Raw genomic sequence first — 27,048 nt, forward strand, 5'->3', positions numbered from 1 at the left:
TTCCAAGATCCTATAGGGAACGATGAACCGAGGCTTGAACTTAGGAGAAAAGACCTTCATAGGAACAAAACGAGAAGACAACCACACCAAGTCCCCAACACGAAGTCGAGGACCCACGCGGCGACGGCGATTAGCAAACTGCTGAGCCCTCTCCTGGGACAACTTCAAATTGTCCACCACATGACTCCAAATCTGATGCAACCTTTCCACCACCATGTCCACTCCAGGACAATCAGAAGGCTCCACCTGACCAGAGGAAACACGAGGATGAAACCCCGAATTACAAAAGAAAGGAGAAACCAAGGTAGCAGAACTAGCCCGATTATTAAGGGCAAATTCGGCAAGCGGCAAAAAGGTAACCCAGTCATCCTGATCAGCAGAAACAAAACACCTTAAATAAGTTTCCAAGGTCTGATTAGTTCGTTCCGTCTGGCCATTCGTCTGAGGATGGAACGCAGACGAAAAGGACAAATCAATGCCCATCTTAGCACAGAACGTCCGCCAAAATCTAGACACAAACTGGGATCCCCTGTCAGAAACGATGTCCTCCGGAATCCCATGCAAACGAACCACGTTCTGAAAAAACAGAGGGACCAACTCAGAGGAGGAAGGTAACTTAGGCAAGGGTACCAGATGAACCATCTTAGAAAAGTGGTCACACACAACCCAGATGACGGACATTTTTTGAGAGACGGAGATCCGAAATAAAGTCCATGGAAATGTGCGTCCAAGGCCTCTTCGGGATAGGCAAAGGTGACAACAATCCACTGGCGCGAGAACAGCAAGGCTTAGCCCGAGCGCAAACTTCAGAAGACTGCACAAAAGAACGCACATCCCTCGACAAGGAAGGCCACCAAAAAGACCTGGCCACCAAGTCTCTAGTACCAAATATTCCAGGATGACCTGCCAACGCAGAAGAATGGACCTCGGAGATGACTCTACTGGTCCAATTATCCGGAACAAACAGTCTTTCAGGCGGACAACGATCAGGTTTATCCGCCTGAAACTCCTGCAAAGCACGTCGCAAGTCTGGGGAGACAGCCGACAAAATCACCCCATCCCTAAGGATACCAGTGGGCTCAGAATTTCCAGGGGAGTCAGGCACAAAACTCCTAGAAAGAGCATCCGCCTTCACATTCTTTGAACCTGGCAGGTATGAAACCACAAAATCGAAACGGGAGAAAAACAGTGACCAACGAGCCTGTCTAGGATTCAGACGCTTGGCAGACTCAAGGTAAATCAGATTTTTGTGATCAGTCAAGACCACCACACGATGTCTAGCACCCTCAAGCCAATGACGCCACTCCTCAAATGCCCACTTCATGGCCAAAAGCTCCCGATTACCAACATCATAATTCCGCTCAGTGGGCGAAAACTTTCTAGAAAAGAACGCACATGGCTTCATCACTGAGCAATCGGAGCTTCTCTGCGACAAAACCGCCCCCGCTCCAATCTCGGAAGCATCAACCTCAACCTGAAAAGAAAGCGAAACATCTGGCTGACGCAACACAGGAGCAGAAGAAAACCGGCGCTTAAGTTCCTGAAAGGCCTCCACAGCCGCAGGAGACCAATCAGCAACATCAGCACCCTTCTTAGTCAAATCCGTCAAAGGCTTAACAACACTAGAAAAATTAGTTATGAAACAACGATAAAAATTAGCAAAGCCCAAGAACTTCTGTAGACTCTTAAGAGATGTAGGCTGCGTCCAGTCACAAATAGCCTGAACCTTGACGGGATCCATCTCAATAGTAGAAGGGGAAAAAATATACCCCAAAAAAGAAATCTTCTGGACTCCAAAGAGACACTTTGAACCTTTTACAAACAAAGAATTGGCCCGCAGGACCTGAAACACCTTCCTGACCTGCTGAACATGGGACTCCCAGTCATCAGAAAAAACCAAAACATCATCCAAATACACAATCATAAATTTATCCAGGTATTCACGGAAAATATCGTGCATAAAGGACTGGAAGAAAGAAGGAGCATTAGAAAGTCCAAAAGGCATCACCAAATACTCAAAATGGCCCTCAGGCGTATTAAATGCGGTTTTCCACTCATCACCCTGCTTTATCCGCACAAGATTATACGCACCCCGAAGATCAATCTTAGTGAACCATTTAGCCCCCTTAATGCGAGCGAACAAATCAGTCAACAATGGCAAAGGATACTGATATTTGACTGTAATCTTATTCAAAAGACGATAATCTATACAAGGCCTCAAGGAACCATCTTTTTTGGCCACGAAAAAAAAACCTGCTCCCAAAGGGGACGAAGATGGACGGATATGTCCCTTTTCCAAGGACTCCTTAACATAATCCCGCATAGCAGTATGCTCTGGCACTGACAGATTGAACAAACGTCCTTTAGGAAATTTACTGCCAGGAATCAAATCTATAGCACAATCGCAATCCCTGTGAGGAGGAAGCGAATTGAGCTTAGGCTCCTCAAAAACATCCCGATAATCAGACAAAAATACAGGAACCTCAGAAGGAGTAGATGAAGCGATAGAAATCGGAGGTGCATCATCATGAACCCCCTGACATCCCCAGCTTAACACAGACATCGTTTTCCAGTCCAAGACTGGGTTATGAGTTTGTAACCATGGCAGACCAAGCACTAAGACATCATGTAAATTATACAGTACCAGGAAGCGAATCACCTCCTGATGAACGGGAGTCATACGCATGGTCACTTGTGTCCAGTACTGAGGTTTGTTCATAGCCAAAGGTGTAGAGTCAATTCCTTTCAAAGGAATAGGCACTTCCAGAGGCTCCAGACTAAACCCACAGCGGTTGGCAAATGACCAATCCATAAGACTCAGGGCAGCGCCTGAATCCACATAGGTATCGACGGAAATGGCTGATAATGAACAAATCAGAGTCACAGACGGAATGAACTTAGACTGTAAAGTACTAATGGCAACAGACTTAACCTTTTTTGTGCGTTTAGAGCATGCTGATATAACATGAGCTGAATCACCACAATAAAAACACAACCCATTTTTCCGCCTATAGTTTTGCCGTTTACTTCTGGACTGAATTCTATCACATTGCATTGTCTCAGGTGCCTGTTCAGAAGACACTGCCAAATGGTGCACAGGTTTGCTCTCCCGTAAACGCCGATCAATCTGAATAGCCATAGTCATAGACTCATTCAGACCTGTAGGCGCAGGGAACCCCACCATAACATCTTTAATGGCCTCAGAAAGCCCATCTCTGAATCTTGCAGCCAGGGCGCACTCATTCCACTGAGTAAGCACCGACCATTTCCAAAATTTCTGACAATATATTTCTGCTTCATCTTGCCCCTGAGAGAGAGCCAATAAAGCTTTTTCAGCCTGAATCTCTAGGTTAGGTTCCTCATAGAGCAAACCCAATGCCAGAAAAAACGCATCCACATTGAGCAACGCAGGATCCCCTGGTGCCAATGCAAATGCCCAATTCTGAGGGTCACCCCGCAGGAAAGATATAACAATTTTGACTTGCTGAGCAGGGTCTCCAGAGGAGCGAGATTTCAAAGAAAGAAACAACTTGCAATTGTTCCTAAAATTCAGAAAACTAGATCTATCTCCAGAAAAAAACTCTGGGATAGGAATTCTAGGTTCAGACATAGGAGCATGTACAACAAAATCTTGTATATTTTGAACCTTAGCAGCAAGATTATTCAGGCTGGAAGCCAAACTCTGGACGTCCATGATAAACAGCTGAGGTCAGAGCCATTCAAGGATTAAGAGGAGGTAAGACGCAGCCAGGCTGCAATTAAGGCTAGGCAGCAAACTGAGGGGAGGAAAAAAAAAAAAAAAAAAAAAAACTTCCTCAGACTACTTTTCCTCCTACTTCAGCCAATACGATTACCATTTTCGGGCCGGCTATACTGTCATGATCCCAATGGCAGGGGATCACAAAAGGACAAGCACAAAAAACAAAACAAGCTCTAGGGTGATGGAAACTGAGCTGACCGCGATCCTGAACCTAAACACACAACTAGCTGTAGCCGGGGAACGTGCCTACGATTATTCCTAGACGTCTCGCGCCAGCCGAAGGACTAACTTCCCCTATTAGAAGAAACACAGACCACTCTTGCCTCCAGAGAAACACCCCACAGAAATAGCAGCCCCCCACATGTAATGACGGTGAAATGAGAGGAAAGCACATACGTAGTTATGAAAACAGATTCAGCAAAATGAGGCCCGCTAAAGCTAGATAGCAGAGGATACAAAAGTGAACTGCGCGGTCAGCGAAAAACCCTACAAAAAACCATCCTGAAATTACTTGAACTCATGTGCCAACTCATGGAACATGAGGAGTAATATCAGCCCACTAGAGCAACCAGCAAAAAGGAATCACATATCTGCAAGCTGGACTAAGACAAAAATTAAGCAAAACGTGGAACAGGAAAATCAAAAACTTAGCTTGTCCTGAAGATTACAGAAGCGGGAAGCAGAGGTAACAAGACACACTGATTACATTGATAGCCGGCGAGGAAATGACAAGAAAGCCAGGTTCAATAGGAAACTCCCATATCCTGATAGAACAGGTGGACACCAGAGACCGCAGAAAACACAAGTCACCCAGTACCATCTGTAACCACCAGAGGGAGCCCAAAAACAGAATCCACAACAGAAAGCACTGATTTGGTAGTGATTATGATGGACAGCTGCCCTTGGCCAATGCCTGCTTCTCATTTAAAGCACGACATGCAAGTTATAGGGTAGATTATATTTCATTAAATAAAAAAGTCAGACACTAATTGTATTTTTCCAAATATTAAATTAACCAAAACTTGAATCCAGATACATGCACCCTAGTCCCCACTAACCCACATAAAAGCTATTAACCAACTGAGGACGAAACTGCTCATTAGCTCATGACACTGACAGTGCTCACTGTCTCACTGCCCAGAGTTCCTCTCCCTCCTCACCACCTATAGTCCTTTATATAGTGTTATGCACCCCTCATAGTCCTTTATATAGTACAATGCACCTCCATATAGTAAAATTCACATCCATTGTCCTCCTTGTAGTATAATGCACCCTCCATGTAGTATAATGCTCCCATCATAGTCCTCCATGTATTCTAATGCACCCCAATAGTCCTCCATATAGTATAATGCATCCACCCTAGTCCTCCATGTAGTATAATGCATCTTTAATAGTCCTTCATATAGTATAATGCACCTAGTAGTCCTTATGGCCACCACAATGTACTCACTGTACATTGTAGCTACTGCATAAGGACCAACTCCCTACAAGACACATACAGACAATACTATTAAAAGGAAAAGTAGACCCGTTTCTAATATTAACTAGTAATATTTTAGCCCTTTGTTTAGCGCCTCACCGGTTAATATGGGTATTTGCTTAAAGGGGTTGTACACTACAAGCACAAACCTTTCTCAATCCAAATGTTTGGCTACAATAAAATGGATTCTCTTTGCCTCTTGTGTCGGTGCTGTTCCACCTGTGTCGACACTTGCATTCCTATGGCTCCAGAGCGGTTGCATGACACTTGGTGCCTGGCGCCCAATTAGCGCTGGTGTCACTTTCCCTGCCTTTGTACGAATTGAACATGAAGAAGAAGTCAGAAATCAGATGCAGCCCTGGCTTCGTTTTCATATTCAATTTGTACGACGGTGGAGACAGTGACTCCAGTGCTGATTGGGGGCCGGGCACTAGATGTCACAACAGCAGCACAGGAGCTCCGGAATTGCGAGTGCCAACACAGCTGGAACCTCGCCAACATGGGAGACAAATAGAGCCATTTTATTGGAGCCAAACATTTACATCGAGAAAGGGTTGTCCTTGTAGTGGACAACCACTTTAAGGGAGGGGAGGGATGTCAGCTACAAAAGAAAAAGTCTGTAGCTAGTCATTCTACCTGACTGCAAGCTGCCTAATTTTTCTGTATTCCCATGCAAGAAAGAGGTCACAATGCAGTTTTGCAGTCATGGGCCGACTAGACTTCTATTGTCCTTTCTGATCAGCGTCGGCGTGGAGCACCTTGAGCCCTCCAGAGAATATCATTCTTGGGGCCCACTATGTAGCTACATAGAAATAAATACAAGACCACCAATTGTGCGGTATAACGCGCTAATATCTGGTATAATATAAGGTAGTACGTCTTAATTACCATATTTTGCGGATGATAAGACACTCCAGATTATAAATCGCACCCCAAATTTTGAGGAGAAAAATAGGAAAAAAACTTTTTTTTAATAAAATGGTGGTGCTTCTTATCCACGCGTCTTATTGCTTACCGGGGGTGGTGGCTGCGGTGAAGCGGGGTCCCAGGGGCGCTGATGGAGGAGGCAGGAGTGGGGTGATGTTGCAGGCTGGGTTAAGGGGGTGTCCCGATGTCCGGTGCTGCTGTGCTGTGTCCCATGCTGTTGAGCGGTGTCCGATGCTGTTGTGCTGTGTCTGATGCTGCTGCACTGTTCCAGATCTTAACTCCCGAGATCTGGGTACCGAGATTTCCATCTGCGCATGCGCCACTCTCTGGTGGCCATTTTCCCGGAGTCCACCGCACAGAAAACCACGGGGGCTCTGGACTTTCACAAAATGTCGGCAGAGCCCCCGCAGCACCGCCGAACACAGTACAGCAGCAAATTTTTTGGGGAAAAAAAGTGTGTCTTATTATCCAAAAAATACGTTATGTAGCAGGACTTGGGGTAGCCCCCTCATAGAATATACACTGTGCAGAATTATTAGGCAAGTTGTATTTTGATCACATAATACTTTTATTACATGTTGTCCTACTCCAAGCTGTTCAGGCTTGAGAGCCAACTACCAATTAAGTAAATCAGGTGATGTGCATCTCTGTAATGAGGAGGGGTGTTGTCTAATGACATCAAAACCTTATATAAGGTGTGCTTAATTCTTAGGCACCAAACCTTTGGTAAAATGGGTCGGAAGAGAGATTTGACGGGCTCTGAAAAGTCCAAAATTGGGAGATGTCTTGCAGAGGGATGCAGCAGTCTTGAAATTGCCAAACTTTTGAAGCCTGATTACCGAACAATCAAGCCTTTCATGGCAAATAGCCAACAGGGTTGCAAGAAGCGTGTTGGGCAAAAAAGGCGCAAAATAAGTGCCCATGAATTGAGGAAAATCAAGCGTGAAGCTGCCAAGATGCCATTTGCCACCAGTTTTGCCATATTTCAGAGCTGCAATGTTACTGGAGTAACAAAAAGCACAAAGGTGTGCGATACTCAGGGACATGGCCAAAGTAAGGAAGGCTGAAAAACTATCACCAAGAAACATAAGATAAAACCTCAAGATTGGGCCAAGAAATATCTTAAGACTGACTTTTCAAAGGTTTTATGGACTGATGAAATGACAGTGACTCTTGATGGGCCAGAGGCTGGATCAGTAAAGGGCAGAGAGCTCCTCCACTCCAACTCAAACGCCAGCAAGGTGGAGGTGGGGTACTGGTATGGGCTGGTATCATCAAAGATGAAGTTGTGGGACCTTTTCGGGTTGAGGATGGAGTGAAGCTCAACTCCCAGACCTACTGCCAGTTTCTGGAAGACAACTTCTTCGACATCATTCAAGAAAAACATGATTTTTATGCAGGACAATGCTCCATCACATGCCTCCAACTACTCCACAGTGTGGCTTGCCAGTAAAGGTCTCAAAGAAGAAAAAATAATGACATGGCCCCCTTGTTCACCTGATCTGAACCCCATAGAGAACCTGTGGTCCCTCATAAAATGTGAGATCTACAGGGAGGGAAAACAGTCCACCTCTCGGAACAGTGTCTGGGAGGCTGTGGTGGCTCCTGCACGCAATGTAGATCGTAAACAGATCAAGCAACTGACAATCTATGGATGGAAGGCTGCTGAGTGGCATCATAAAGAAAGGTATATTGGTCACTAATTTTGGGGGTTTTGTTTTTGCATGTAAGAAATGTTTATTTCTAAATTGTGTGCAGCTATATTGGTTTACCTGGTGAAAATAAAAAAGTGAGATGGGAATATATTTGGTTTTTATTAAGTTGCCTAATAATTCTGCGCAGTAATAGTTACCTGCACGAACAGATATCCTCCTAAGATAGCCAAATCTAAAAAAAAAAAACACTCCAACTTCCAAAAATATTAAGCTTTACTATTTATGAGTCTTTTGGGTTGATTGAGAACATAGTTGTTGATCAATAACAAAAACAATCCTCTAAAATGCAACTTGCCTAATAATTCTGCACACAGTGTAATGTTTCTTTGTGAAAATATAAAAAAACTAGATTCTAACGCATCGGGTATTCTAGAATATGTATGTAGTTTATTTATGAAGATTTTAGAATAATACAATGAATACACAGAATTCAGCTGGCCGGCGCGACCAATTAGTGAAGCGTGGCTCAAATCCCGCGCCATTTCGTGGCCAGAGTGCGCCTGTCGCTGATTGTTCGCAGCCGGCCACGTAGTATATAGCACAGCCACGTAGTATATAGCAGCCCACATAGCATATCACACAGCTACGTAGTATATAACACAGTTCACGTAGTATGTAACAGCCCACGCAGTATATAACATAGCCCACGTAGTATATTGCACAGCCACGTAGTATGTAGCACAGCCCACGTACTATATTGCACAGCCACGTAGTATGTAGCACAGCCCACGTAGTATATTGCACAGCCCACGTAGTATATTGTACAGCCATAGTATATTGCCCAGCCACGTAGTATATTGCACAGCCACGTAGTATATACCACATCCACTAGTATATAGCATCCAACATAGCATATAACACAGCCATATAGTATATAAACATAGCTCATGTAGTATATAACAGCCCATGCAGTATATAACACAGCCCACGTAGTGTATAACACAGCCACGTAGTATATAGCACAGCCCACATAGTATGTAGCACAGCCCACGTAGTATATTGCACAGCCACGTAGTATATTGCACAGCCCACGTAGTATATTGCACAGCCATAGTATATTGCACAGCCATGTAGTATATACCACATCCACTAGTATATAGCAGCCCATATAGCATGCAACACAGCCACGTAGTATATAACACAGCTCACGTAGTATAAAACAGCCCACGCAGTATATAACACAGCCCACGTAGTGTATGACATAGCCCACGTAGTGTATAGCACAGCCCACGTAGTATATAACACAGCCCATGCAGTAGATAACACAGCCACGTAGTATATTGCAGTCCACGTAGTATATTGCACAGCCAACGTAGTATATAACACAGCCCACGTAGTATACTGCACAGCCCACACAGTATATAACACAGCCCACGTAGTGTATAACACAGCCCACGTAGTGTATAACACAGCCCACGTAGTGTATAGCACAGCCCACGTAGTATATAACACAGCCCATGCAGTAGATAACACAGCCATGTAGTCCCACAGTATATAGCACAGCCACATAGTATATTGCACAGCCCACATAGTAGATTGCACAGCCCACATAGTATATTGCATAGCCATAGTATATTGCCCAGCCACGTAGTATATTGCACAGCCACATAGTATATACCACATCCACTAGTATATAGCAGCCCACATAGCATATAACAGCCACGTAGTATATAAAACAGCTCACGTAGTATATAACAGCCCATGCAGTATATAACACAGCTCACGTAGTGTATAACACAGCCCACATAGTGTATAGCACAGCGACATAGTATATAACACAGCCCATGCAGTAGATAACACAGCCACATAGTCCCACAGTATATAGCACAGCCACGTAGTATATTGCAGTCCACGTAGTATATTGCACAGCCAACGTAGTATATAACACAGCCCACGTAGTATACTGCACAGCCCACACAGTATATAACACAGCCCACGTAGTGTATAACACAGCCCACGTAGTGTATAGCACAGTCCACGTAGTATATAACACAGCCCATGCAGTAGATAACACAGCCACGTAGTCCCACAGTATATAGCACAGCCAGGTAGTATATCGCACAGCCACGTAGTATATTGCACAGCCCACGTAGTATATTGCACAGCCATAGTATATTGCCCAGCCCACGTAGTATATTGCACAGCCTCGTAGTATATACCACATCCACTAGTATATAGCAGCCCACATAGCATATAACACAGCCACGTAGTATATAACACAGCTCACGTAGTATGTAACAGCCCATGCAGTATATAACACAGCCCACATAGTGTATAACACAGCCTACAAAGTGTATAACACAGCGACGTAGTATATAACACAGCCCATGCAGTAGATAACAGCCACGCAGACCCACAGTATATAGCACAGCCATGTAGTATATTGCAGTCCACGTAGTATATTGCACAGCCAACGTAGTATATAACACAGCCCACGTAGTATACTGCACAGCCCACACAGTATATAACACAGCCCACTGTTATGATCTGGTGGCCTTGGAGCAGCATGAGACGTACTCTGGAGAAGGTGGTCCCTGTACTGACCGCAAACCCTGAACCTAGCAGCACAACTAAAAGCAGCCGTGGGGGGTACCTAACACTCCCTAGACCCCTCGACACAGCCTAAGATCTAACTACCCTAAAGACAGAAACAGGAAACCTATCTTGCCTCAGAGAAAATCCCCAAAGGATAGATAGCCCCCCACAAATATTGACTGTGAGAGGAGAGAAAAAAACATATGCAGATATGAAATCAGATTTTAGCATAGGAGGCCATACTAGCTAAAAAGAAAGAATAGAACAGAGTACTATGCGGTCAGTATAAAAACACTAGAAAAATATCCACCGCAGAAAATACGGATCACCACATCTGACTAAAGACATGTAGGGTATATCTGCATCTCCAGAGAAATAGCTAGACTGCAAAAAATCCTTCACAGACCAAGCTGGACAGGACAAAAACATGAAAATGCACAGAACTATAAGGTCCACTGCAGGTGGACAGCAAAAACAAAGCCAGGACTTATCTTTGTAGAAAAACACAGCAAACTGGAGAGACCAGCAGGGAAGTGAATCCTTCAAGAACAATGGACAACTGGCACTGACTAAAGGATCCTGCAAAGCTATATACCCCAGTCAGCCCTGCAATTAGTAGATACACATGTCCACTCCTGCAATCCAGGCCCAACTGCATTACCCTCTACAACCACCGGAGGGAGCCCAAAAGCTGAATTCACAATAGTACCCCCCCTTGAGGAGGGGTCACCGAACCCTCACCAAAGCCCTCAGGCCGATCAGGATGAGCCCGATGAAAGGCATGAACCAAATCAACGGCATGGACATCAGAGGCAGAAACCCAAGAATTATCCTCCTGGTTATAACCCTTCCACTTGACAAGGTACTGAAGCTTCCACCTCGAAAAACGAGAATCCAAAATCTTCTCAACAACATATTCCAACTCCCCATCGACCAATACAGGGGCCGGAGGATCAACAGAGGGAACAACGGGCTCCACATATTTCCGCAACAAAGATTTATGGAAGACATTATGAATAGCAAACGAGGCCGGAAGCGCCAGGCGAAAGGACACCGGATTAATAATCTCAGAAATCCTATAAGGACCAATAAATCGAGGCTTAAACTTAGGGGAAGAAACCTTCATAGGAACATGATGGGAAGATAACCAAACCAGATCCCCAATCCGAAACCGGGAACTGTTATGATTAGGTAATTCAGAACCACAATGGACCTTGAAGTTCAGAGCACACAAAGTGACCTGACAATTACCAAAAGACATAGGACGAGCTCTGAGACGTGGGAACTCTGCTGACCGCAATCCCTAATCCTATCCAACCACACTAGAGGCAGCCGTGGATTGCGCCTAACGCTCCCTATGCAACTCGGCACAGCCTGAGAAACTAGCTAGGCCTAAGATAGAAAAATAAGCCTACCTTGCCTCAGAGAAATACCCCAAAGGAAAAGGCAGCCCCCCACATATAATGACTGTGAGTAGAGATGAAAATACAAACGCAGAGATGAAATAGATTTAGCAAAGTGAGGCCCAACTTACTGAACAGACCGAAGATAGGAAAGATAACTTTGCGGTCAACACAAAACCCTACAAACAACCACGCAGAGGGGGCAAAAAGACCCTCCGCACCGACTAACGTTACGGAGGTGCTCCCTCTGCGTCCCAGAGCTTCCAGCAAGCCAGAAAAACCAATAAAGCAAACTGGACAGAAAAAATAGCAAACAAAAATAACACAAGCAAAACTTAGCTTATGCAGAGCAGACAGGCCACAGGAACGATCCAGGAGGAAGCAAGACCAATACTAGAACATTGACTGGAGGCCAGGAGCAAAGCACTAGGTGGAGTTAAATAGAGCAGCACCTAACGACTTCACCACATCACCTGAGGAAGGAAACTCAGAAGCCGCAGTACCACTCACCTCCACCAACGGAAGCTCATAGACAGAATCAGCCGAAATACCACTTGTGACCACAGGAGGGAGCTCTGCCACAGAATTCACAACAGTGAACCAACACACCGACGACGATTAGCAAAACGTTGAGCCTCCTCCTGAGACAGCACCAAATTGTCCACCACATAAGCCCAAATCTGCTGCAACCTGTCAACCACAGAATCCACACCAGGAAGGTCAGAAGGCTCAACCTGCCCAGAAGAAAAACGAGGATGAAAACCAAAATTACAAAAAAAAGGCGAAACCAAAGTAGCCGAACTAGCCCGATTATTAAGCGCAAACTCGGCCAATCGCAAAAAGCCACCCAATCATCCTTATCAGCAGACACAAAGCATCTCAAATAGGTCTCCAAGGTCTGATTAGTTTGCTCAGTCTGGCCATTTGTCTGAGGATGAAATGCAGAAGAAAAAGACAAATCAATGCCCAGCTTGGCACAAAAGGCCCGCCAAAACCTAGAAACAAATTGGGAACCTCTGTCGGACACAATATTCTCCGGAATACCATGCAAACGCACCACATGCTGAAAAAACAACGGAACCAAATCAGAAGAAGGCAATTTAGGCAAAGGCACCAAATGAACCATCTTAGAAAATCGGTCACAGACAACCCAGATAACCGACATTCTTTGGGAAACAGGAAGATCGGAAATAAAATCCATAGAAATATGTGTCCAGGGCCTCTCGGGGACCGGTAATGGCAAAAGCAACCCACTAGCACGGGAACAGCAAGGCTTAACCCGCGCACAAATCCCACAGGACTGTACAAAAGAACGCACATCCCGCGACAAAGAAGGCCACCAAAAGGACCTACTAACCAAGTCTCTGGTACCAAAAATCCCAGGATGGCCAGCCAACACAGAACAATGAACCTCAGAAATCACTTTAGTAGTCCATCTATCAGGAACAAACAGTTTCCCCACAGGACAGCGGTCAAGCTTATCAGCCTGAAATTCCTGAAGAAAAACAGGGACCATCGAGCCTGTCTAGGATTCAGCCGTTTGGCAGACTCGAGGTAAATCAGATTCTTATGATCGGTCAGGACCACAATAAGGTGCTTGGCCCCCTCAAGCCAATGTCGCCACTCCTCAAATGCCCACTTCATAGCCAACAACTCCCGATTGCCGACATCATAATTGCTTTCCGCAGGCGAAAACTTCCGAGAAAAGAAGGCACATGGTTTCATCAAGGAACCATCAGAACTCCTCTGAGACAAAACGGCCCCTGCCCCAATCTCAGACGCGTCAACCTCAACCTGAAATGGAAGAGAAACTTCTGGCTGACGCAACACAGGGGCAGAAGTAAATCGGCGTTTAAGCTCCTGAAAGGCAGAAACAGCCGCGGAGGACCAATTCGTCACATCAGCGCCTTTTTTGGTCAAATCGGTCAGAGGTTTAACCACACTGGAGAAGTTGGCAATGAAACGACGATAAAAATTAGCAAAGCCCAAGAATTTATGAAGGCTCTTCACAGATGTGGGCTGAATCCAATCATGAATGGCCTGAACCTTAACCGGATCCATTTCTACAGATGAGGGAGAAAAAATGAAACCCAAAAAAGAAACCTTCTGCACTCCAAAGAGGCACTTTGACCCCTTCACAAATAAAGCATTATTACGGAGGATCTGAAATACCATCCTGACCTGTTTCACATGAGACTCCCAATCATTGGAAAAAAATCAAAATATCATCCAAATATACAACCATGAATTTATCAAGATAACTCCGAAAGATATCATGCATGAAGGATTGGAACACAGATGGGGCATTAGAGAGTACGAATGGCATCACAAGGTATTCAAAATGGCCTTCAGGCGTATTAAATGCAGTTTTCCATTCGTCACCCTGCTTGATACGAATAAGATTATATGCCCCTCGAAGGTCAATCTTAGTAAACCAGCTAGCCCCCTTAATCCTAGCAAACAAATCAGTAAGCAAAGGCAAGGGGTATTGAAATTTGACCGTGATCTTATTCAAGAGGCGATAATCAATACAGTCTCAAGGAGCCATCCTTCTTGGCAACAAAAAAGAACCCTGCTCCCAACGGTGAAGAGGATGGCCGAATATGCCCTTTCTCCAAAGACTCCTTAATATAGCTCCGCATGGCGGTATGTTCAGGCACAGACAGGTTGAAAAGTCGACCCTTAGGGAACTTACAACCTGGAATCAAATCAATAGCACAATCACAGTCCCTATGCGGTGGAAGGGAACTGGATTTAGGCTCATCGAATACATCCTGGAAGTCAGACAAAAACTCAGGAACTTCAGAAGAGGGGGAAGAGGAGATTGACATCAAAGGAACCTGATCATGAACCCCCTGACAACCCCAACTAGTCACAGACATGGATTTCCAATCTAACACCGGATTATGTAGCTGCAACCATGGAAAACCCAGCACAATATCATCATGCAAATTATGCAACACCAGAAAACGACAATCTTCCTGATGGGCTGGCGCCATGCGCATGGTCAGCTGTGTCCAAAACTGAGGTTTATTTTTAGCCAACGGTGTAGCATCAATGCCCCTCAAAGGAATAGGGTTCTGCAAAGGCTGCAAGGGAAAACCACAACGTCTGGCAAATTCTAAGTCCATTAAGTTCAGAGCGGCGCCTGAATCCACAAATGCCATGACAGAAAATGATGATAATGAGCAGATCAAGGTCACAGATAACAGAGATAACAGAAATTTAGGTTGTATAGTACTGATGGCAACAGAACTAGCGATTCTCTTAGTACGCTTAGGGCAATCAGAAATAACATGAGCAGAATCGAAACACGAGAGAAAAAAAAAGGATATGCACACAGTGGGATCAACCTAGTATAATAAATTTTATTTTATTATGACACCTCACCACACAGAGGCAAAACGGGGAGAGACAAACATTTAAAAACATTTAAAAACTAGACAGACCTACCCACATCCCCCCCGAATGCAATAACGAGGGACCATATACAAATATACAACAAATGTGCAAGTTATGCAGGGAACAAACAAATTGGCAGAATAACAAAATGACAATACATATATTTAATCCCTAATGCTGCCAGCTGAAGAAATCCCCACACAGACAAATACTTGTTGGATCCCAAAATGTAGGCAATGTCTCCCAGTCATATCACAGGCCTGTAGCAAATGCAAAATGCTGTTCCCAAAAGCAATCCAGTGCTTAGCCAAGCAAATGCCTAGTATAGCTACAGCCTGCCCTAATTCTAACACCCCATATCATATGTTACCAGGTACAATGCAGCGCTCCCTGCCACTGAAGAGATAATACCTCATTGATACCAAATGAATGAAAGGTGCCTTTGGGGCAAATATAAGCGCAGCAAACTTATAGAGGTATATATACCTAAGTAAAACTGGTGTGGAAGAAAGAGCCAAGACCAGGATCCAAAGCGGGGGAGGGGGGGAAAAAGGCCCCACGCGTATCGACGCTGCTAGAGCAACACTTTAAGCAAAAGAAAAAATAGTCTTATCTGGGGTCCAGATGATAAGCATATGCCTCTGCCTCAATGCCCTGCCATGATGCCAATTCATCAGGAGGCTAAAGGATCAGCCGATGCCAGTAGATACGCAGCAACACGGCAGTCAGGACATCCTAGTTGCAAGTGTGTTGATTTTTTTTTTAATTCAGATTTTTCAGATACAATGAACAAAAACCAGCAATTCAGTTATTTGCACTTTTTGCACTTCCCACTGTGAGACATGTATAATTTTTACTTTGATTACTGGTCTCAAACTGCAGTACTTCTGTACAGCAGTGCATGAGACCTGAAAGGGTATGTTACCATGGGCCGGATTACATCCGGATTAGCTGCGGATTGAACGCTGCGTACAACCACAGTGTCCAGATGCTACAGCATAGTGGAGGGGATTTTATGATATCCTGTCTCCACTTTGCGTGCGAACACGCATCCGGCGGCCCTGCGTTTCTGGACATGCGGTGCGTCTTTTTAGACCGCAGCATGTCTGTTTACCTTGCTCCAATGAACACATTCGAAATCACAGCTTGCACAGAAGGGGGCGGCGCTTTCGGCAAAGTGGGGTTTCTGCTCCGTCCAAAGCACCGACAGTACGGCCCATGGAGACATACCCTTAGTGTCTCACTGACTGCCTGTGATGCCAAGCTTATTGCTGGATCTCATAGGTGACCATACCCTGGGGTCATCACATGACCTCAGGGTACCATGGTAACCATCGGGACCCATGATTCAACACTGGGGTTCGACAATTACTTAGGGGGTCTTCTGACTCCCTTACAACTTAAATACCGCCGTCGCAATGGACAGCGGTATTCAAGGGGTTAATTATCCCCGATGGGACGCAAAACTGGCAGGGTCTGATACTGAAGGATGACAGCTGTCATGTACAGCTGATACCTGGGGGAAATCGCCCCTGCTGGGCAGCGCTATTCTTTCCTTCCCCATCGCTGTTTTAAAAATGGCAATGCGTGAATAAGGCCCCTTAACAACTGCTGGTATAATACGAATCGGTGGTTGTTAAGGGGTTAATGGTGCTGCAGCTTCCGCGGCCTTTCAGAAAAGGTGTGTATATACTGACAGATCCTGTGATACTTAGATTGCACAGAGGTGGACTTCCTTTTATTTAGCATGTGACTTATGAAGGTAATTGCTTGCACTAGAAATTTTAGTTAAGTGGTGAATATATATTGTGACAATCATTGGTGAAGTTATGGAGGGGAGACCCGCATCATTGCGCATATTGGTGTCGGTGATGTAAAGTCAGAATAGATTCCTCCAACACACTACGTGTTGGGACCATTTATTGAAAGTTCTATTATAGGCTGGTTTTAGTGAACATTCATAGAGGGTATCTCCACCTGCCTTGTCCTGACAGGACCTGTGTGATGTTGAGATCATGTGATCACATGTTGGTTAAATCACATGGTCTGGGCTTAAATAACTGACTAAAAGCTTTCAGCGTGTGCCTGGAGACGGAGCACTCCAGGGAAGTGTGTGATAAACCAAAACCGTGGACATAGCTTCCTGTAAGCAGACAGATCCCAGCTAGGAAAAGGACTGTTTTTCTTTGTTTTGCCCAGAGGGTCGTGGTTACTTTCCCAAGCTTGGTTTACAGTATGTGGTCTTCAATAAACCAAGCATTTTCTTAAAGAGACAGTGTTCAGGTACTACCTCTGTGTCCAGCCGAGTGAGCTGCTCTACCACAATATGCACATGAAAAATTGTAGCTATTTGATCCCATAAAATGTATTCTTATATTTTTATCACCTCATTAACTTAGACTATTTATAGACTACTTAATGATGATGCATCACACAAATCAGATTAAATATTTTTGTAAACAGGTTGTAATATAAAATATGTATAAAGCCTGAAACCGGGTGGGATTAATACTTTCACAAGTTAGTTTAGATCCTGGGGAGCTGAAACCCAGTAGAAAACTTTTCAAACAAAGATACACACCAAACTGTAATTGTTGAGACTTGGAAAATCCAGGTCACATTTATAGCACAATGAAACCAGTAAGACGGAGACCCAAGAAACAATGGTGAAATTGTATTTTTTTTCCTTGACATGTCACCCCACTTTCTTTTTTCCAGTTTTTCATTACAATTGGGTTAATTTGGTCATTTAAAACTACAACTCCTTAATATAAATCCTCATACAGTTATATTTGAAGGAAGTGTAGACAGATTACACTGGTCTACAAAAAAAAAAATTTCTGGCATGGACTTTAAGAACAGTTTTAGACTAATTTGAGGGTGCTGAATTCAAATCTGATTTTATAATTTCTCCATCACATCACGTTTTTGCGCTATAGGTATATAGCCCATTTTCATGAATTCCATGATAAATATAAGGCTAGGTTCCCATTGCGTTAATGGGACCGCGCTAACGGACAGGGTTGCATGGCGAAATTAACGCTGTGCAACACGTCCGTTAGCGCGCCCATTGGCAGCAATGGGAACGCGCATCGCTAGCGCGTGCCATTTTCGGCACGTGCCAGCGATGTGCCGGTGTTTTGTGACGCGCTTCGGACTCTGCTTGCAGCGTCCGAGGTCCGTTTCCCGCTCTCGCAGATCGGGGATCTGCGCTAGCGGGGACGTTAAACCCGACCCCGAAAAAGACATTGCATTAGCGCAATCCGCTAGCGCTAAATGGATTGCCCTAACGCAATCTGAACCTAGCCTAAGTAGTGTATGAAAAGTGCCGGTTTATACGGTTCACTAAGGTAAATTTAGTTTTCATTTAGTCTCCCAATGAATGTGAGAATATCTTTGTTTTCTTTGAACATGCATAATTCCCATTTGTTATGATAGCACCCTTTTTTCTGTGCTACTGGGACAGTAGAGCATTGGGTGAAAATTGAATGGCCTCAGCGACAGTTTGGCATCTGGCGATAAGAATCTCATCCATGATCCTCTAGTGCAAGGGTCCCCAACCTGTAGCTCGGGAGCCAGATGTGGCTCGCGGTCCCATGAATTGTGGCTCACGGCTGTCTGCCAGCTTTGTTCATTAGCTCCAGATTTAGTAAACAGGTATGAAGAGCACATCTCAGAATGGTGAAATTTGTGAGTAGCCCTGCACAGAAGAGCAGATTTGGGTACACTTCTACTGGTCTTGGTGGTTTAGAGATAATTTAAGTATGGTACGCAGGAGACAGGATGATACTACCGGTCAGGAGGTGCTTGAAGCTGAATGTGATTGTGTTGGGAGTGATGGAAGAATGCTGAATGGGGGTTTGGTAGGAACCCCTGGATCTTGGTAAACTGATTCAGGGTGATTTGTGTGGAAAAACTTTGGTTATCATTATACCCGTAATTGGGGATTTGGTTGCCACTACTGTGAGGGGAGCAGGAGCTGGATGTGGCTGTCGACCCTCTTGCAGAGCTGAATGTAGCTCCCAAGGTCAGAAAGGTTGGGGACCATTGCTCTAGTGGATAGGAAGGACATTGTCTTTCCTCCCTTACACATAAAACTTGGATTGATGAAGCAGTTCCTCAAAGCTCTCAATCACAGTGAAGAATGCTTTATCTATATATGTTCAATTTTTCCTGGTCTTAGTGAAGAGAAGAAAAAGGCTGGAATATTTGATGGACCTCAAATAAGAACATTTATGAGAGACCCAAATTTTATCACATCAATGAATGAGACAGAAGAAAGAGCTTGGAATGCATTTTGTAATGTGGTGCAGAATTTTCTAGGGAATAAGAAAGCAGACAACTATGAAGAGATTGTGGAAGAGCTACTAATGAGTCTGCAAAATCTTGAATGTACAGAATGAGTATCAAGATTCACTATTTACACAGCCATTTGGACTTTTTTTCCAGAGAACCTTGGGGATGGGAGCGAGGAACAAGGGGAGCGTTTTCATCAGGACATTAAAACAATGGAAAAACGGTATCAAGGCCGGTGGGACTCACATATGATTGCTGACTATTGCTGGAGCTTGATGAGAGACAACCCAGAAGCCGTACATCACAGATCAGCCAAGAAAAGAAAGTTCAAATAACTGCCATTTGTCATTCATCTGTGTGCCATATATGTGTTTTTATACTTTGTAGTTTAATTCTGTAAGTATATTTGATGACAGACTTTGTAATCTGTTATTCTTTGATTAAAAATATACAAAATATAGTGCTGAAAATCATGTGTTTTTATCATAAAACATTAGGAGTAATTTTCATAAAAAAAATCTCGAAATCCTGATGTGACAGCCAAAAACGGAGTTCATATTCGTAATCAGCAGCCAAAATTGACTTAAAATAGGTTTTAAAACCTTTTGCCAGAAAAATTGCGTTGACCAGTGTTATGGCTCTTAGAAGGGGAGGATAAAACAAAAAAGTGCTAAAACACAAAGTCATGATGAGGTTAATTGGTAGTAGATTGCCTTTTTGGTGCAGTTTTCTTCCGTCTCCGGGAGAGCCAGCTTGCATACCTTTTGTAGAAAAACCATGCTGGTATCCCCCTTTCCTCCCTAACACACCCCAGCAGGATCTTCTCAAGGAGAACTGGTATTTTTTAAGATCTCTGCAAGACTTTAGGCTTTGTGCGCACATTGCAGATTTGCTTGCAGAAACTTCTGCAAGGTTTCTGCATTTCTTGGCTGAAAATATGGATTTACAAAAACTCATGAAAAAAAAGCGCATAGAGCTAAATAAAGATATATAAAAAAAAAATGGAAATGGCATCACAATTTATCTTTGTTCAACCTCTTCAGCCAGATACCCTCATTATTATTATTATAGCGCCATCCCCGACATCCTCTTCTCCTACAAACAATCAAAAAATAATAAACTAACATATAATACCATCATGTCTGACGTAGTCCACTTAATACAGAGTGTCCCACAGGAATCTCACGTGTAGAACAGACAGACTGCTCTACCCGGCGATACCTCCTGTCAGTGTAATCGCTCCCGCAGTGTATCGCTGCGCTGCCTCCCGCCAGTGTATCGCCGGCGGCTGGGAAGAGCGGACACATCTCCCGATGTGACTGTGCTACGCATGATATCGCCGTGGGACACTCGGTATTACATGGACTACGGCGGACAGGGAGTATATGTTGGTTTATTATTTTTAATGGTTTGCAGGAGACACGGGCATCGTGGATTAGGCATTCAGCGAGTGTGTATTTTGCATGCGAGTATGTAAAGGTTTAGATTTTTTTTTTTTTTTTTTTTTTTTTTTTACAAATGAACACAGGCACCAGCTGAGGAGACTATTCTCCCATCATCGGCTCATACTGTCTTTATTATGTGTGACAAAAGACGTAGCCGGATGGGAGTAGCAGCCCCATCAGATGACGCCCAAGTACAATCACTATGGGCTGTTTGTCGCATGGGTAGACAAAGACACACAGAGAAAGACATTCTCTGCCCACACTCTTCCTCCTTCTGACATACTTTCCCTTTGACAATTCGCAGCGTTTTTGGCAGCAAATCTGCAAACCTTTTTACACCTGCATTTTTGCTGCAGATTTGACTGACTCAATTGAAGTCAGAGTCAAAAACGTTGCAGAACCGCAAAAAGAATTGACATGCTACAGAAAATAAAAACGATGCAAATACGGATGGAAATGTACTGATCATGTGCACAGCACTTCAGGATTGTCATTGAATTACCTTGCTTTAGTATTCAATTGCGTTTTTGGACCATTTATGCGAGTAAAAAAAACGCAGCGAAAACACAAATGCATCGTGTGCACATAGCCTTATATGGGAATGCATTGGAGTAAAAAGAATGATAAATGCCAAGTCTGTGCCTTTTTAAAGGGAACCTGTCACCCCGTTTTTTGAGATTGAGCTATAAATACTGTTAAATAGGGCCTGTGCTGTGCGTTACTATGGTGTATGTAGTGTACCCTGATTCCCCATGTATGCCGAGAAATACATTACCAAAGTCGGCGTTTTCGCCTGTCAATCAGGCTGGTCTGGTCAGGTGATGCAAGCTCGGCTTTGGGAAAATGGCCGCCGCGATCTCTTCTGCGCACGCGCGGCATCCCGCGGCCATTTTCCTGAAGCCCCGTGCAGCAGAGCACTACATCTGCGCACGCGCGGCCCCAGGAAGATGGCCGCCCGCACCGATGAAAGGAATGACAGCGCAGATCGCACGCTGTGTCTTCACGTGGGCACAGGGAATCCGGACCTTGGACATGCGCACACCACTACGCCACCAACGGAAACCTGGGGAAGAAAAGAACGCTGTGAACACGCCCACCTGACCAGACCAGCCTGATTGACAGGCGAAAACGCCGACTTTGGTAATGTATTTCTCGGCATACATGGGGAATCAGGGTACACTACATACACCATAGTAACGCACAGCACAGGCCCTATTTAACAGTATTTATAGCTCAATCTCAAAAAACGGGGTGACAGGTTCCCTTTAAGCCATTTTCTGAATATTTTATGATGGGTGGGATTGGGGAGTGTTTTACAAGAACAGTGCCGCCTAGTCATTACATACAATGAAATCAGAATAGTTATGGATCCTAATAAGCATCAGGAAATACTCGGCAGTAAATGTAAAAATGTATATTTAATTAAACAGTATGCTGTTAGGGATATATTGGAATCATACAAAAGTAGCCATTTTTCCTGCGAGCAATACATGATTGATAAGCACATGAGATGCGATCTCTAAGTCTTCGAAGATGTGATTTTGGGAATATTGTAGATTCATTTAGTCTTCTCCTCCACAAAGTTTCAGGAGAACCTTCCTGTAATCTCCAGAACAGTCTCCCTGGAAAGAAAAGCGAAAGGTCAAAACATCAAGCTCTACAAACCATGAAAAAACAAGCAGGTTGGTTCTCCTTTCTCTCCATTCAATCAACCACTTCTCTCATCATTCTTGCAACCTATACTTTAGCCAAATACCTATGGTTAATAACTTTCCCTTGTTTAAAACTTTTCTTGTGCTGCACTTTTCTTTAAAGTGACTGTCACTTGAATTTGGAGGGAACAATTTTCGGCCATAGAGGCGGGGTTTTCAGGTGTTTGATTCACCCTTTCCTAATCCGCTGGCTGCAATATTGGATTGAAGTTCATTCTCTGTCCTCCATAGTACACGCCTGCGCAAGGCGTGTACTATGGAGGACAGAGAATGAACTTCAATCCAATATTGTAGCCAGCATGCAGCCAGCGGGTAAGGAAAGGGTGAATCAAACACCTGAAAACCCCGCCTCTATGGCCGAAAATTGTTCCCTCCAAATTCAGGTGACAGAGTCCCTTTAATGCTTGGCACAATCAGCCTTTGGGCGGATTTAGAAGAGCAGACCAAGGTTGGTAAATAACCGCTGACTGGCTATGTTCAAGCTGCTCGGCACACTTGATGGCCGTTTTATTTGCGCACAGAAGGACTGTTAATATGATTGATCTGCACACACAGAATATAGTAGTTGGCAGCACATCTTCTGATTACAGCACACGTGCTGTCAACAACGATGATTTTAATGCCAGCATGAACGATTCCATAAATATACATTTTACTCATTAGTTGGGTGACTGCACATTTACAGGAGCCAACAATCAGAGAACAAATGTATTAACAATTTCCCAAATAATCAGCTCTTATAAATGGGCCCCAAAATGCTATTAGCCTGCAGATACGGGGTTAATTTGCATGTTACATAGCATTCCAAAGCTGCCCGACTCCCATATTGCAAGCCTAGCTACAGGGAGGAGATGAACCTTATTCTTACCGACAGCCTCTTGCTTTCAGTCAGAGGTGCGGCTTCAGTCACCGGTCAGTAAGTAGTGAGCGGTGGCTATGACCACACCCTGGCACGGAGAAAGCCGGCTGTGTACTGATACACTGCTGTGCTGGCTGTCAGTCAGTGCTGCGGTTTGGTTACAGCCACCGCTTACTATGTATGTGCAGCACGGTGGCGCAGTGGTTAGCACTGCAGCCTTGCAGCGCTGTATTCCTGGGTTCAAATCCCACCAAGGACAACATCTGCAAGGAGTTTGTATGTTCCCCCCTGTGTTTGCGTGGGTTTCCTCCGGGTTCTCCGGTTTCCTCCCACATTCCAAAGACATACTGATAGGGAATTTAGATTGTGAGCCCTATCGGGGACAGCAATGATAATGTGTGCAAGCTGTAAAGCGCTGCGGAATATGTTAGCGCTATATGAAAAAAAATTTTTTTTTTTACTGACCGGTGACTGAAGCCTCTATGATTTAAAACTAGAGGCTGTCAGGAGGAATAAAAATTTCCTTCTGGTGCCTGGGCTTTCAGTGCAGTGGCCGCACAGCTTTGGAAACTCAGGTCTGCAGGTTAATAGCATTTTGAGACATGACAATTTTTTTTTTTTTTTTTTTTTTTTTAAACCTTTCCATACAAAAGCTGCCACTAATTTAGCAGACAGTTGTATGTTAATGGCAGAGTGGTCACCATCTTGTTTCTGTGACTACAGAAGGAGGGATTTACATATAACCAAGCAAGTCGTTGCCCATTAGTAGACTTGATGAATGGCAATAGAGGCTAGTGAAATCTCTGCTCAGCGAGGAAGTGGCATTTACCTATATAGGAGGGCTGAGCCGGACTACATGGGGGTAAGAGAACATATGCCCCATTTGGAGGTTTATGCAATGGTGGGAAACTTCAACTAGACGTGTTCAGAACGGTGATTGACAATGATACATTTAGAAATGGTATGACATAGCCAACTAGGACATGGAGTTTCATGCTCTGACAAATACGGCATCCTTTGTGCCACCGATTAGGACTCTCACCTTGATAAAAGAGTGCAGGGACTTTCCATACAACTTCTTGAACTCTGAGCGGATTTCCAACATGTCAATTTCACAGCGAGAGACCATTACTCTGATCAGCGTGTCGTCATCAGTGCCCAGACCCTGTGACGGGAGCACATACATGTAATGGCAGCCCGGATTACTATAGCAGACTCTAAGCACATTTATGGGTTCAATTTTGCCTAAATACTAAAGTTTGTTCTAGAACATTTTAGAAATAAAGCCATTAAAAAGGAAAAACTGGTAATTACATTTTGCTAATTTTTACTTAGAAATAATGCTGCAGTATTACTTTTATGTTGATTTCCACAGCACCGAGTCATGCATAAAATGACATGTAAAAGTTTGGGCACCCCTGGTCAATGGGCTCATATAGGAACAGAGATGCTATTCGGCAGTGTGCATGCACGATGTCCCCTCTATTCTTTCCCTGGGGGCTTCGGTTAGTTCTGGCAGCTGCATATAGAAGAGTTGTGGTCAAGCATTTGCACTGCCGCTCTATTCCAACGGGGATATAAAATGCCCCGTTCTGCCTCCACCGATCAATAAGTTATCACCTATCCCATAGATGTGCTATAAATGGTTCCCATTTTTCATCTTTACACTGGTGTGAAGTTCGATCCAGAGGAGCCATAATATCACAGATGTGGGAAGCGCAGGTGTCAGAGTTACTATATTATAAATCAGGCTGCAGATCCACTTCAAATATTCAATTAAAACCAGTTTTATTTTTCTTCTCCGTGATCGAATTTAGGTAGGAAAAGAAATCTTCCATCCAAAATATTGCACTCCCCCGTCATACTTCTGTATCTCCACTAACTAACTTCTCATCCATTATTCGTCCCCCCATGCATCTCGCTTGCTCTCTCGGAGCTGTAATGAATGCCAAGCAGAGCTGCCGCTTCTCCGCTCATTTGTCACTTGTGGTTCAGCTTCACTGGAGCTTAAAAAGAGCAAATCCTTCAGCAAGTGAGAAAGATACCCAGGCTGTACCAGGAGAGTGCCAGCCACAGCATCCCTCCTGGGAGAAGGCGGCAAAGTGACAGATGACCAGAAAAAAAAAAAAAAAAAAAAAAATGTATTACCGGCAGTCATATTCCTCTAGCCCCATCCTAACCTTTATCAAAAACATCACACACCTAATTTATTCTAGATCTTAATAGGTGACTCTCATTAATATTTATAACCACAAAAAAAGTCAAGTACTCTAAATAAGCATTCATTATGTCACGATTAGGTCTTACACGGTGTCAGTCACATTCATGAAAGCGTGGCTTGTTGCCTTTTCTTACTCACAGAAGGTCATCGCAAAAAGCAGCCCCCATAACCTGCTCCCATAATGTGGGAAAGGGAGACCGCTTCAAAAAGCCGAACAAACGCTGAACAGCATGGCACCCATTAAATGTGTAGGGTGACTACTAAACTGAATGGATGCTGGCGGCACTCAAGAATACTCAAGTATGATACGGTAGAAACACGCAAGCCAAAAACCAGGAGTGGGTAAAAAATGCACAAGTGGTGCACAAATAGTGATGTAAAATACTGACCGAATACTGAATGCGTGAACGTGGCCCAATTCTCGTCAGACGAGCGCTTGTTCTCAGGTGAGAGAATTGGGCCGATTATGCCAATGTCACATGGATCAAACAGAATTTGAGCCGAGGGACATCTAAGTGTGATAGAATTCTCTGACATGAGAGAGTTGTATCAGAGGCACAGAGAAGACAGAGAAGTTAATCTTCTCCACTCTGTGTGTCTGCGATAGTTAGCCTGTGCTTGGATGACATCAGAGTGCAGTCCGATGTGTCACACGCACCCATAGACTTGTGTAGGTGCACGAGACCAGGTTATCGGATGCACTTGCAGCCTGCGGTCACTGCTTTCTCATGCTGAATCGGCACAAGGAGAGCGAAAAAACAAAATACATGTTATAAGGACCATCAATACGGCATGCGATTTCTATAGATACATTACAATTCTGTAGCATAGGAAACGGCAAATGATTAATAGCTGCCGAAAAAAAGTCTCACTTTCCTGGATTAGAATGGGACTGATTTTTATACACAAGTGTGAGAGAACCCTAAATGTTCCACTCACTGGCTGCACAACGTCCATTACTTGTAAAATAAGATTATATCAAGTCCACGGTGACATCACTATTTGCAAAATTCCCAGAATGTAGTCTTCTGATGAGGCTACGGTCACATGTTCAGTATTTATTAGACTTCAACAATATTGGGAGGGGAACAAATACTGAGGTAAAATACTGAAGTGGTGACTTGTTTCTATCTCCCACGCCTGGTCTTGGCTTCCAGATACAGAGGTAAAAATACTGATAGTCTGACTGTAGCCCAATACTGAGAAAAAGACTTGCTGGAAGAACTCGCATCCTCTGTAATATGCAGCCGCTATAGTTCATAATCATTTATGGCTCTGTACAGTATATAAGAG

General features: G+C 44.1%; 1 protein-coding gene across 1 annotated transcript in view; it reads right to left on the reverse strand.

Annotated features, from left to right (window-relative positions):
• Nucleotides 1-22,362: 22,362 nt before the first annotated feature.
• ANXA4 (annexin A4) overlaps nt 22,363-27,048 on the reverse strand; it is a 106,126-nt gene continuing 101,440 nt past the window's right edge. Inside the window, exons 12-13 of the mRNA XM_069766554.1 lie at nt 24,577-24,699; nt 22,363-22,585 (exon numbers count right to left, since the gene is read on the reverse strand). Of these exons, the coding sequence (XP_069622655.1) occupies nt 22,526-22,585; nt 24,577-24,699 (183 nt within the window). The 3' untranslated portion in view covers nt 22,363-22,525. The remainder of the gene's footprint in view (nt 22,586-24,576; nt 24,700-27,048) is intronic.

Source organism: Ranitomeya imitator, chromosome 4 (genome assembly GCF_032444005.1).
Source record: "Ranitomeya imitator isolate aRanImi1 chromosome 4, aRanImi1.pri, whole genome shotgun sequence".
Classification (NCBI taxonomy): domain Eukaryota; kingdom Metazoa; phylum Chordata; class Amphibia; order Anura; family Dendrobatidae; genus Ranitomeya; species Ranitomeya imitator.